Raw genomic sequence first — 14,179 nt, 5'->3', positions numbered from 1 at the left:
CTGAGTGAACAGCCTTTCATTACCACTCTCTGTATGATGGCTCTTTTCAAAAGAGTGCTCTCTTTTCTTTACCACATTCCCACGTGTATGTTGGTGGGGGCACTTGCACAGAGCTTGCTGCTCTGGTACAGGAGAGTTCTGGGTGAAGGTCAATTTGTGCCGCTAAACAACCGTTGATAAAAGCGGCCCTCGGTGGTCTCCTTCTGAGAGTTTCACACCCACCTCCTTCACTCAGTGATCTCCCATGTGGACTGCACAGAAGCCACGATGATGAAAACAAGGCAGAGCTTGCTGCTCTGGTACAGGAGAGTTCTGGGTGAAGGTCAATTTGTGCCGCTAAACAACCCTTGATAAAAGCGGCCCTCGGTGGTCTCCTTCTGAGAGTTTCACACCCACCTCCTTCACTCAGTGATCTTGCTAATCTTCCCATGTGGGACTGCACAGAAGCCACGATTATGAAAACAAGGTTGCACTTACCTGTAACTGTTGTTCATCGAGTGGTCTTCTGTGCAGGCACACATCCCTCCCTCCTGCCCCGCTGTGAACTCTCTGGAACTTTAGTTTTCTAGGGGTCTCCGGTGGCGGCATGGAGAGAACTGAGGGAGTAGCGCCCCTCCTCCTGGTCATGTGAGCGTTTTGGCGGGAAAGCGCCAGAGGGAGGAGGGGCGCTCCTAGTCTATTAGAATGCTTGGAAATCTTTTCCGTGGCTGGCCTGCGCCTGCGCAGATCCCATGTGTGCCTGCACAGAAGACCACTCGATGAACAACAGTTACAGGTAAGTGCAACCTTGTTTTCTCACTGCTCCTCCTTGCCGAGGGTGGGTGGGGCTCTAGAGAGTTCACATTTTGCATGTCGTCCAGCTGGCATCTCGGTTGTTGCCATCCTTGTGATGGGTGGGGCGCATGGATAATGGGATCGCATTGTGCAGCAGTTTTATCAAAGCGTGACGCACCCTCCATGCAGGCTTGCAACTGAAAGGCTTGGGTGGGCAGCCTGTTGGTCTGAAGCAGTCATACACAATTAGAGTCCAGTGGGGGCACCTTTTAAGACCAGGAAAGGATTATTAAAGGGATCAACTTTCGTGTGCAAGGCACCCTTTTTCAAATGCATTGGAATGGTAGGTAAGGATCTTTGATGTGGTCTCTGTGCTTCACACCCATGGGATTCAGTGCGCACGCGCTGGATCGATCGGCATTGTAGTAAGCTCTTTAACGGATTTTCGCACCCAGACCTTGGGCATGCGCAGGAACCCCACTGCGCATGCCCAGAGGGGTGGGCGCGGACATCCCGCCAGTTCCTTTCTTACCGCCGCGTTGGAAAGACGTTTTCTCCGTCGGTCTGATCGGTTCAACTATTTTTGGCTATTTGCCTCACGGCTCTTTGGATTTTTTCCTCACTTTTCTCCTTTTTTTGTATTATTTCTTCATTACCTACTAAACTTAAAAAAAAAAACCTTTTATTTTTCCTGAGGGGGGAAGTTGCCGTTTACCTCAGCTTGGCCTTCGAGCTCTACCCCCCCTTCTTTCTTCTCTGCTTTTCTTGTTCTATGGAGAAGAAGTGGGACTTTTTTAACCGGTGTAAAGGCTGCGGCAGTAAACTCGCACCGCCTGACCGCCACATCCTCTGTATTTTTTGTTTGGGTGAGTCTCACTGACCCGAGTCTTGCCGACACTGTGCTAGGTTTTCGAATTAGACCCGAAAAAACCGAGCTGTGCGCCTCAAAGTGGCGCTACTTGAATCGGCACTACATCCTTCCTCAGCTATGGACTCAGAGAGACCTTCGACCTCGACGGCTCTGGTATCAAGGCCTGCCTCTGACATCGCTCGACCGACGTCGAAGCCTCTGGCATCGAAGGTACAATCCTCCGCTTCCACACCGGTTAAGAAGAGGCCCAAGGCAAGTAAAGGTAAGTCCGCAAAAAAGGGCTCCTCTAAGGCTCTAAAGGCAGCAAAGAAGGAGCTCCTGACATCGATACAGGTCGGAATCGACACATTTCTACTAGCACGCAGCGTCAACCTCCACGTCTGCACGTCGAACCTGTCGATATCGATGAGCGAGTTTATAGGGACCGTTCACAAAGGCAGCACATTCCTTTGTCTCCGAGACGTGCTCAATCCAGAAGTCGATCCCCCCGAGTCTTTATCCCCACCACCACCACCTATGTCTTGGGATCCACGCCAACTGAGATACCTCTACGGTGGTTATCCACCATCCATGCCGTGGCTGACTCCTGCGATCAAGGTCACCCTACAAATCGAGACCTTCAGCATCTCTGTCTCGACCTTCGGCTGAGGATCCTTCCCACCATCAATCAGAACCTTTTAGTCCTCCCGACCCCCAAGTCGTTCCACCAAAGATTTTAACTGGTCAAGCGGAAGTCACTCCAGTACAAATGCCAGAGCAGGGCTCCTCTGAATCTGGAGAAGACGATTCTGATACAGAGGCTTCGGAGATCCAAACCTCCCCTGACCACAAGTCTCCTAACCAAGCTGTTGCGGAGGACCTCCCTATATCACCATCCGACAATCTCACTTCATATGCAGACCTTGTCAAAAGAATGGCCCATTCTCTAGGCCTCTCTGTCATACAACGACAGCCATGGAGAGAGATGGGACTCAGTTAACATGTGAGTAATAATACTTTTAGCTTTAGCATGGAAATGAAGTTTAAGCCAGAACTGAGTTATCAGCCATGCTCTGGTCGAGACAGGGAAATTAACATGTAACAGAATAACAAGCTAAGGTTATAAACTGTTGACTTTATAGCCTTAGCTTGTCATTTTGGACTTTGCATTATCTTAAACATCATCAAGTTACATGTTAATTTCCCTGTCTTTGACCACAAATAAATATTCATTCATTCCTAGTGTTACATGTTAATTTCCCTGTCTATAACACTGAACCTTACACACCATTCCAACGTATTTGAAAAAGTGTGCCTTGCAGACGAACGCTCGTACCTTGAGTAAACCTCTGTTGGTCTTGGGTGCCCGACTGGACTCTAAATTTTGTTCACTTTCACGTGTAATCGAAAGACTGTCAGGGAAGCAAGAGGAGAGGCAGAGGTTGAAATCCAGGTAGGGCCAAGCCGGTGCTCGGTACCTCGGTCTTTTCCGGGAGGAAGCGGGGGCAACCTCCGAACTGCTTCTGGCCCACCGAGGGGATCCGTCTTTCCTCTTGCGGCTACGGTCTCCATCGTTTACAACCTCCCTCCCTCTCCTCCCTCTTCCTTAGGCCATGGTAACTGGAGATCTGGATATCCTGAAAGACTGGTGCTACGAATCGGTGAGTATCTCACCCAAGACAGGAGCAGGCAGGGTTTGTGTCATCCCCGGTAGCCCTTTGGACTCATGAGCCACCGGGGGGGGGGGCGACCGGCAGCCCCAGGCCCTCTCCCAGCCTTTTGTTCCCCATTCCCTCTGTCCAGGCAGGCACCTGTGAGCTGGGCTGGATGGGCAGAGCGAGGACTCCTTTGTCATTGTGCCCGCCTGTCTCTCTTCTTCTTTGGTTCGAGCCCATCTCTTGACATTTGCCCCCTTTGCAGACGTTGTAACCATCCTTGATTGCGGGAGTCGCTTTGGCCCTTTTTCTGTACAGCTCACGCTTCCAAAGCAGAGGCCCAGGGCAGAATTTAGGTGCCAGAAATGAGCCCCTTCCCCGCTGGAACCAGCTGGAGAGGACAGGGGGGCGGGGCTGTTTGGTTTAGAAAAAAGTCCACCAAGGAGGGGGGCATGATTGAGATTTTTGAAGTTCTACCCAGCAGGGGCAGATCTGCTATGAAGCTCAGGGCCCTTAATCCTGGAGCAACGAGTGAATTTTTCAACACAATTGATGGAGGTTTTTTTTTAAGTGTTTGCTATTAAAATAAGGCTATTTTAGTGACAGAATCATAGGCCAGTGGGCTGAAGTACTTAATATTGACCTTAGAATATGCTCTAATACCCGTTTCGTATGGCCTCAGAATGTCCCTGCAATTGGTCAGATTTCAACATTTCCTCGGGGGCTTGCAGCACCCGAACCCCACTGAAGAAGATAACAGCAGTTACCCAGACCCCATTGCTGGTGGGAAGGGGCTCACTGTATGGCCCATTTTCAAGGGCTCCACCCCACCACCCTATTCTCTGCCATTTGGATCTTCAAGGTCCTTGCAGGGGCAGCCAGGCCCTTTGGACTTTGTTGGATGTGGCCCTGTTGTTGCTGGTTGAGAAGGGCCCCCCAGAACAGTTCAAGCTTCAGGGCCCCAAAAATGTAGGCCCGCCACTGCTACCTGGGGTGGAGAAAGTGCACTGAGACTTTCTTCTGCTCCCTCGCCCCTCATACTAGAACTTGAGAAAGGCGATTTCAGGACAGTCAGAAAGTCCATCTTTTTCTGCACAAGACGTAAGGACCTTACGAAATTAGGTACGGCGGCGGCCATTGCAAAGGGAACCAGACAGCTTCATGGAAGAGAGGTCTGTCGGCATCTGCCAGTTGTGCTGGCAGAATGGAACCTGCATGTTCAGAGGCACGGCATCTCTGAATACAGGTTTTTGGGGGACAGGCCATAAGGGAGGACTGTTGCCTTCTTGCTTTACTTGCGGGCCACCGCTGGGAACGGTGCCAAACCGAATGGATCTTGTCCAGTGAGGACACATGAACACATGAAGCCGCCTTCTACCGAACCAGACCCTCGGTCCATCAAGGTCAGCGTTGTCTGCTCAGACTGGCAGCAGCTTCTCCAGGTTCTCAGACTGTGAGGTCTTCGCATCACCTACGATCCCTTTTTAACTGGAGATGACGGGGATTGAACCTGGGACCCTCTGCATGATGAGCCAGTTTGGTTTGGTGGTGAGGAACAGGGACTCTAATCTGGGAGAACTGGGTTTGATTCCCCCACTCCTCCACATGCAGCCAGCTGGTGTGACCTTGGGTCAGTCACAAGTTCTCTCAGAGCTGTTCTCTCAAGGGCCGTTTTCTCAGAGCTTTCTCAGCCCCACCTCCCTCACAGGGTGTCTGTTGTGGGGAGGGGAATGGAAAGAAGATTATAAGCCACTTTGAGACTTCTTCGGGTAATGAAGGGTGATTCCCCACTCCTCCACATGCAGCCAGCTGGTGTGACCTTGGGTCAGTCACAAGTTCCCTCAGAGCTGTCCTCTCAAGAGCTGTCCTCAAAAGAGCACTCTCAGCCCCGCCTACCTGTTGTGGGGAGGGGAAGGGAAAGGAGATTGTAAGCCGCTCTGAGACTCCTTAGGGTACTGAAGGGCAGGGTATAAATCCAATCTCTTCCTCCTCCTCCTTCTACTGAGCCACAGCCCCTTCCCAAGGGCTTTTTATGCATTACAAATAAGCAAAAAGCAGCAAGAAGAAATGTTAAACATGACTTTGGAGAAAGCATAAAGGTAGCCCCGAATTAAAAGGGGCCCAGAACTGGAACGGCAGCCTCCCCATGACGGCAGCAGCCCTGCGAGGAAGGGTGTCAGGTCCCCCAGCTAATTCACTCTCCACACACACTGTTGGCAGTGTAATGCTTTGTTAGAGAGATGGTCAAGAGCTTCCGTTAGGACTGAAGAGAAAACGCGGGAACACGCAGATTATAGGTAAAACTAGAAAATTCCACTCTTACACTCGTCATACCTACCCCTCAGCGTAACCCCGTGGCAATATGGACAGAGATATGATGCCCTATTATAACCTAGGCTGGCATAGAGATCTCCAAGGTCAATCCCACGGGAACCAGGCTCTTGGGGCCCCCTTCAGATAGTTGCCGCTCCTACTCCCCAACACTCCCAACAACATTCACTCCCCCCCTCAGGAATTTAACGTGGCAAACGAGGAGAAAAGAAACAGGTCTGCGAGGAATCGAAAGTCAAGCCCAGCCCGACAAAGGGAGCGCACCAAGAGTCTCATACTTGCGCAGAAAAACAAACTGTAGTTTACAAAACAGAAGCCGACTCAGTGGGCTAAACCCTGCCAAAAGGACATCTGCGGTGGGCTTAATGGAGCAATGCTCCCCGGGTTGTGTAATCCCATTTTCTCTTGTCGGAGAGCTGTTTCCAGCACCAGTTGTAAATGTCTGGCAGTCATCCAGGACCCGAGCCTCTTAGGCTGACTGTGCCGAGGAAACCCGAGGAGGGTGAGCCACAGCTCAGTGGCAGAGCATCCGCTTGGCACGCAGATGGTCCCGGGTTCAGTCTCCGACACCCCCAGGTGAAAGGACGAGGCAGTAGGTGATGCGAAGGACCTCCGCCCGAGACCCTGGAGAGCCACCACCAGTCTCAGTAGACAGGACTGACCGGAGTAGATGAATGGTCTGACTCTGTGTAAGGCCTGCGTCGTGTGTTCCAGCCGCAGACTGGTGGTAGAAGTGGAGCCACTTGGGGATTTCTTGCTGCAACTCCTCTGGGGGCTGAGATATGAGCAGGCCTTCCCCTGCAGCTCTTTTGCTCACACGACTAACTTTTTAAAAGCGAAAGGTCTGTGTTTTTGGCCTTTTTTCCCTGCACGCGTGCAGAGTCTCTGCATGTGTACAGTTTGGCCGCCGCCGCCGCTTCTTCGCCACCCTCCTTGTCTTTGGAGGCCAGCTTAGAAGCGTTGTTGGGAGCCAGTTTGGTGTAGCAGTTAAGTGCGCGGACTCTTATCTGGGAGACCCAGGTTTGATTCTGCACTCCTCCACTTGCAGCTGCTGGGTGACCTTGGGCAAGCCACAGTTCTCTCTGAGCTGTTCTGGAAAGAGCTCTCTTTCCAGGGAAAGAGGGAAGGGAAAAGGAGTTTGTAAGCTGCTCTGAGACTCCAAGTGAAGGGCGGGGTATAAATCCAGTCTCCTCTTCTTCTTCTAACCGGTGGGTTCCCATTTCAGACCTATAGCCAGCTGGCGCAGCCGATTCAACAGGCGAAGGCGACAGGTCTTCGGTTCTCCTCCAAAATCCTGGACATCGACAACGTGGACGTAAGTCATAGGCTCCTTATGTTGGTGCCGTTGCCACTGCTCCTGCAGCATCTTGCTGCAGTTGAAACAGTGCAAATGAGCAATAGAGTCACATGATGCTAAACGTTTCCCAAAGCTACTTGGGTAGATTATTGGGGACTGTTGTCTGTATTACTGCGTATAACTTGCTGAAACCCGGATCCTACCAGGTACTTTTTGTATCTTTTAATGTGTAGTCTCGATACTTCTGCTTTGCTTCAGTTCTGCTTTTATTTTTTTAATAATATTTTTATTAAGAGTTTTTAAGCAGAACAAAAACAAATTCCTATTAAAAAGGGGGGGAGGCATTTTGCAGGCACTTCTCTGATCAGAGAAAATACTATATATACGTTAATAGCTAACTAGAAACCTCTTATTGACTTTTTGCCTGAAAAAGAAAAAACGATTTGTTGATCTGTGTATTTGATGACTAAGGAGATTCTTTAAAAACCAGAAATTTAAGAAGTGTTGAGGTACTTTTGTTGTTTAGTGTAAGTTAACTGTCACAATTTTAGACTTAATATTAAGTAACTGTATTTGTGTCATCGAGGAATCTTGAAAGTTTTATGTTTTTTTGACTTTTTCTTTTTTTTAAAATTGATTTCCTTTCCCCCTTTTTTGTCGAACTTTTAGCTTGAGTTCTGATTGTAGACTTCTGGTTGGTTCTACAGCCGCAATTCCTATTGCATTTGTCACTGAATGGTCCATCCTGTCTCCTGTATTGACTCACTCTGTGTGATCCACCTTGAGTCCAAGTGAGAAAGGCAGGCTACAGATAACATAAATACATAAATACAAATTTGGAATAGAACTAAGTAGTGCGAGTGGCCCTCAGCAAAGTCTGTGATCTGAGCATGGTTAGGTCACACTGTGTCTTGCTCAGTTTGCATGCTGCGATGGCTCAAGTGGTTAAGACGCTGAACTGCAGGCTGTGGAAGGTCGGTAGTTCAGCAGTTCGAGACCCGAGTTGCCACATGACGGAGTGAGCTCCCGTCTCTGGCCCCAGCTCCTGCCAACCAAGCCGTTCGAAAGCAAGAAATTGCAAGTAGATAAATAGGTGCCACTTCGGTGGGAAAGTAACAGCGTTCCGTGCGCCTTGGTGTTTAGTCATGCCAGCCACATGACCACGGAAACGTCTTCGGACAGCGCTGGCTCTTCGGCTTTGAAATAGAGATGAGCACTGCAACCCTAGAGTTGGACTCGACTGGCTTTCGAGCAAGGGAACCTTTACCTTTGCAACTTGCGTGCCATTACTGGGGGGGGGGTGGCAGGAATGACTGGCACTTTAATGGATGTGCTTGCGTGTGATCCATTCATTGTCTCATTATGGAAGAGTGGTCCTTGAATGTGAGGCATTTAGTTTGGTCCTTGAAAAGATACGTGGATTTAGAAGCTGCCAGGGACCCGGTGTGTGGGATGGATAATGGTTCTCTAGCGTGTTTGGAAGTGGCTGCGGCGGCTCAAGTTTTTAAGACGCTGAACTGCGGACGGAAAGGTCGGTAGTTCAGCAGTTGGAGACCCGAGTGCCACGTGATGGAGTGAGCTCCCATCTCTGGTCCCAGCTCCTGCCAACCTAGAAGAAGAAGAAGAGGAGATTGGATTTATACCCCACCCTTCACTACCCAAAGGTGTCTCAGAGTGGCTTACAAACTCCTTTCCCTCTCCCTCCCCACAACAGACACCCTGGGAGGTAGGTGGGGCTGAGAGAGCTCTGACAGAAACTGCTCTTTTTCAAGAACAGCTCTTATCAGAACTATGGCTTGCCCAAGGTCATCCAGCCAGGTGCAAGTGGAGGAGTGGGGGAATCAAACCCGGTTTTCCCAGATCAGACACCAAACCACGACACCTTAACCACGACACCAAACTGGTGTAGCCTAGCAGTTCGAAAGCAAGAAATTGCAAGTAGATAAATAGGTACTGCTTCAGTAGGAAGGTAACAGCGTTCTGTGGGTCTTGGCGTCTAGTCATGCCGGCCACGTGACCACGGAAACGTCTTTGGACAGCGCTGGCTCTTCAGCTTGGAAACGGAGATGAGCACTTGTCAGCGAGCTGCCATCTTCTTGGGACAAGCCTTGTCCCTTTTCTCCCCCCTCCCCCCTTCACTCATGTAGTTGTTATCCTTCTCCTGTTGTGCATCTGTAACTGCCAAGGTTCTCCAGCTGGTGCGAGGTGGTGTTGTGTCTTTATGCTCTGGCTTGTTTAGATTTCCTGTGTGAACTCAACAAGTGTTTATGGAACGGGCCGTTGCTGTTCTCAGGCCGCTTCGCGCCTTTCCTAATCTGTAACCTTACGAGGGAAATGAGCTCATTGGTTTAAACCTAGTTTGAAGTTGCTTTAATACACCTTCCCCTGACTCTTGTAGTTATTCCAAACAATCTCTGTATGTTCATGATCAACCAAGCTTTGGAAATAAATCTTACTTCTTTTGAACGTGGGTCTATTCTCCTGATTTGGGATCTAACAGCACTGCATCACTAGAGTCGGATTCGACTGGCTTTTGAGCAAGGGAAACCTTTACCTTTAACTAGCATGTTTGGAGTTCTGATTTTTGGTTGTGGCAAAGCAGTCTTGAGGTCCAGCGACATCCTCGTTTAAAAAAAACCACAAATGAAGCAAAAAATCTCCTGCAGCGCTGGGTTTGAATCGATAGCCTGCCGCCCTGAGGTCTAGCAACTTACTTCTTCACCAGAAAGATGCTTCTCAGAACTCTGTGCCTGGTATAAACAGAGTACTCATCTGAGGTAACTGAGGCGTCTTTCCAGAAGGGCTTCTTATTCAGCATTCACACTTGGCATTAAAAATATCGCCCCAGTTCCCCATGATGTCGCTTGGGGCTGGTGAGAAAGTGAAGCATCCGTTTCCCCAGCAACGGAGAGCCACGAGGTGGGGCCAGAAAGGAGGAGAATGTGAAAATGATTCGCCTCCCCAGCCCTCCCCTCCATCCCTTGCCATGCAACACTCAAGAAAAAACTGCAAAGAGCATGGAGAGGGGGGAGGGGGAGAGCTTCCGGCAGAAGGCCCCCGGGCGGTCTGGGGTCTTCCGGTGGTGGGGATTGTGGAATGATTGTGGAACGGCAGGCCAAGGAACCCGTGAAAACCGAAACAATTCTCTAGATCAACTTCTGTTCTCAGAGGTGAGGGATTGGCAGTTCTGGCTGTCTAGACCTCAGGCTCTGGCGGGGGGGGGGGGGGAGGACCAGTCCCAAGGATCCAATCTCAGCAGCGCCCCCCCCCCCTTTTCCAAAAGCTATATATCTATCAAAGGGTTTATACCATCTCTCTCCAAGGGCCCTTGGAGAGCCAGTTTGGTTGTAGTGGTTAGGAGCACAAACTCTAATCTGGGAGAGCCGGGTTTGTTTCCCCACTCCTCCACATGCAGCTTCTGGTGTGACCTTGGGTCAGTCACAAGTTCTCTCAGAGCTGTTCTCTCAGGAGCAGTTCTCTCAGAGCTCTCTCAGACCCACCTACCTCACAGGGTGTCTGTTGTGGGGGAGGGGAAGGGATTGTAAGCCGCTCTGGGACTCCTTTGTGTCGTGAAGGGTGGGGTATAAATCCAGTCTCTTCTCTCTTCTTCTTCCTAGCGATGACAGGGCATCAGGGCTTCGGCTCAAGTTAGAATCATAGACTCACAGAATGTTAGAGTTGGAAGGGACCTTGCAGGTCATCTAGTCCAACCCCCTGCACTCTGCAGGAGCAGAGCCGAAAGACAGCCCTACAACATACCCGAAAGATGGTCGTCCAGCCTCTGCTTGAAAACGTCCAGCGAAGGAGCATCCACCACCTCCCGAGGCAGTCTGTTCTAGCTTCAGTGTACAAATCACTGTTTCCCATTCCACGTTCCAAATTCCACACCTGATGGGCTTTAATTATCTCATTCTTTCTTCCTTTTTCAGGGGGGGTTTGGTATTTTTGTGTGTATGTACAGCCCTGGAAGTCATGATTGACTTCTGGCGACCCCTGTTGGGGCTTGGACGTTCAGGAAAGTGGCTCTCTATTTCCTGCCTCTGCGTCCTGGCCCTGGTATTCCTTGGAGGTCTCCCATCCAGGTCCTTGCCAGCGTCGGCCCTGCTTAGCTCCCGAGATCTGACAAGGTCCAGCTTTCCTGGGCTACCCAGGTCAAGGGTCGTACTTCCTTTTGTGTGGAGAATGGAAGATCTGATGGCTGCACCCATCCAATGCTCCCTCTAAGCTGTGGAATCTTGTGAACAAAAAATCTACTTTGTGAGCTGCTGGCATTAAAGTTGTTAGCAAGTGATTTGGCTGCTGCCTAACTTGGTGTGCTCTGGAGCCACCCTTCCTGCGCTAAGGCAAAAACCTGTGAGCTGGAGACTAAAAAACTGTGAGCGAGCCCATACTAACTCAGCTTAGAGGGAACGCTGCACCCATCTACGCTGAAACGTTGTGGACCAGCGACTTTCAGTCTCTCTCTTCCTCTCTCTCTGTCTTTGCAGCTTGCACTGGGTAAGATGATGGAGCAGGGCCCAGTGCTGATAATCACTTTCCAAGCCCAGCTAGTCATGGTGATTGAGAACCAGCAAGGGGCCGTGGTCGAAGGCAGTCCGGTAAGTGGAAGCTCCCACCCAGGGGGCCACGCGGGTAGAGGACCTCTCCTTGAAGCCCAGCATCCTTCATATGCCTTTTGATGTCCTCTCATTTGTCATCCCTCCCTCCCGTGAACCCCCCCTCCCGCCAGCGAGGATGACCTGCGCGTAATTACAGTTGTCAACCAGCGGGGGATCTCTAATCCATTAACATGGTGTAGAGACAGTTAATTAAATTGCTTAATTGCGGGGCAGGGGGTTGATGGAAAGCCTTGTAACTGTTTTGATTTAAATAAATTTGAATGTGGAAATAAATCACTCCTGTCCTGACAGGAGCCAAGGAGTTCGCTGTGCGCACAGGCTGGGAAGTGTCCCTTCTCCCCGAAAGAGGAATGGATGGAATCAATTCAGTTGTGTGTTTAAAAATCATGCAGGCTTTATAGAAACACCCGCCCCAAGTGGGCCATTTTGTCCCAGGGAGAGCAGAGACTGCCCTGTGCTGGCGAACCCGACTGTCATTATCTTTATTTATTTATTGGTTTATTTATTTATTCTATTTATACCCTGGCCTCCCCACGAGCAGGCTCAGGGAGGCTTACATTAATCACCAGTTTGGGGCAGTGGTTAAGTGTGCAGACTCTAATCTGGGAGAACCGGGTTTGATTCCCCACTCCTCCACTTGCACCTGCTGGATGACCTTGGGCAAGCCGTAGTTTTGACAAGAGCTGCCCTTGAAAAAGAGCAGTTTCTCTCAGAGCTCTCTCAGCCCCACCTACCTCACAGGGTGTCTGTTGTGGGGAGGGGAAGGGAAAGGAGTTTGGGTAGTGAAGGGCGGGGTATAAATCCAATCTCTTCTTCTTCTTCTACCCAGTACTGTAAAACCATATACAAAAGGTTAAAACGTTCCAAACATTTTCTTTCATGTCCGCTGTACAGTGGGAGAGGAGAGGAGACTGGATTTATACCCCAACCTTTACTACCCAAAGGAGTCTCAGGGTGCCTTACAATCTCCTTTCCCTTCCCTGTGAGGTAGGTGGGGCTGAGAGAGCTCTCTTGAGGACTGCCTTTGAGAGAACAGCTCTGAGAGGACTTGTGACTGACCCAAGGTCACACTGGCAGCTGCATGTGGAGGCGTGGGGAATCCAACCCGGTTCTCCCACATTAGAGCCTGCGCTCCTAACCACTGCACCAATCTGGCGTATACCCTGCTCTTCAGTCTCAGAGTGGATTACAATCGCCTTCCCTTCGTCTCCCCACAACAGACACCCTGTGAGGATTACAATCTCCGTCCCTTCGTCTCCCCACAACAGACACCCTGTGAGGTAGGTGGGGCTGAGAGAGCTCTGAGAGAACCGACTGACCCAAAGTCACCCAGCTGGCTGCATGTGGAGAAGTTGGGAATCCAACCCGGTTCTCCCAGATTAGAGTCCACGCTCCTATCCACCACACCAAACTGGAGGGATAGTCAGAGGTTTGTCGATGCTCACAGAATTTTCAGCCTGTTTGCAGGCACAGTTCAAACCACGGGTTTTTAACTTCCAAGCCATAAAGGATCTCGGGCCACGATATTCTGTTTGGGTGATGCCTGAATGAAACAGCCGTTCTCTTTCCCGGTGGCCCCACAGGTTACACCATTCGGTAACCTTGCTTTCATTGTTAATCAGTGGCCACTTAACTGTTCAAGTCTTTGGCGGCAGACTACCTTGGAGCCAGTGGAGATGTTTTAAGTAAAGATGCCACCGATTATCACAAAGACACAGTGGAACTGTTGAAAGAATGTCTGCCAAACTTCGAAGCCGTACAGATCCAAAAAAAAAAAAAAGAAAAGCTCAAGGTTTCATGGATGCACAGAGGGTTACTTTTGATTTCCTTTTGGAGCCGAGTGTGATACTTGTGGATGTATTTATTGATCTTCTTCGTGGTCTCTGTGCTTCACACCAATGGGATCTAGTGCGCCTGCGCTGGATCTGCCGGTGCCTAGCAAGCTCTCTTAAAAGGATTTTCGTGCCTGGCCCAACTGAGCATGCTCAGGAGCCCCAGTGAGCATGCCCAGAAGGGCAGGCACGGACATCCCGCCAGTTCTTTCCTTTCCGCCGCGCTGAGCAGACCTTTCTTCGAGACGTCTGGCCAGATCGATGTTTTTGGATCACTTTTTAGTGATTAGCTCTCGTTTTTCGCCTCAGTTTTTCTTCAGTTTCTCTTTCTCTTCCTGTGTGTTTTTTTTTTAAAGGAGAATTTTTGTTTTTCGTCGTCTGAGGTAAAATTGCTTCGGGCCGCTGGCCCACCCCCCCACCCCCTCCTTGTCGCTGATCTTTTTCTCCTCATTCTATGGAGAAGAAGAAGACAAAAAAGTCGAAGAAGTGGGGATTTTTCAACCGTTGTCGTACTTGTGGAAGTAAATTGGCTCCTCCAGATGGCCATAAGTACTGTATTTTCTGTCTTGGAGAGACACATAATCCTGATTCCTGTGAGCATTGTGCGCAGTTCTCGAACCAAACTCGGAAGAACAGAGCGGCACGTTTAAGAGTTTTCCTCTTGGAGAAAGCGCTTCAACCGATGGCTGACCCGCCGGTCTCCTCCTCCGTCGCCATGTCTTCCGCTACCGACGCATCGGCATCGAGGCCGTCGACATCGAAGGCTAAGTCTGTTTCCGATACCGAGAGGTCGAAACCGAAACCTAAGGTACCGAACGTTC

General features: G+C 50.2%; 1 protein-coding gene across 1 annotated transcript in view; it reads left to right on the top strand.

Moving 5' to 3' along the window:
- TIMM44 (translocase of inner mitochondrial membrane 44 homolog (yeast)) overlaps positions 1-14,179 on the top strand; it is a 42,066-nt gene that overhangs the window by 20,559 nt on the left and 7,328 nt on the right. Inside the window, exons 10-12 of the mRNA XM_015413286.1 lie at positions 3,235-3,285; positions 6,836-6,925; positions 11,395-11,505. Coding sequence (XP_015268772.1) covers positions 3,235-3,285; positions 6,836-6,925; positions 11,395-11,505 — 252 coding nt within the window. The remainder of the gene's footprint in view (positions 1-3,234; positions 3,286-6,835; positions 6,926-11,394; positions 11,506-14,179) is intronic.

Source organism: Gekko japonicus, unplaced genomic scaffold, assembly GCF_001447785.1.
Source record: "Gekko japonicus isolate JY-2015 unplaced genomic scaffold, Gekko_japonicus_V1.1 scaffold914, whole genome shotgun sequence".
NCBI lineage: Eukaryota > Metazoa > Chordata > Lepidosauria > Squamata > Gekkonidae > Gekko > Gekko japonicus.
Note: the sequence above shows the minus strand (reverse complement) of the source record. Positions and strands in the feature narration are given on the sequence as shown.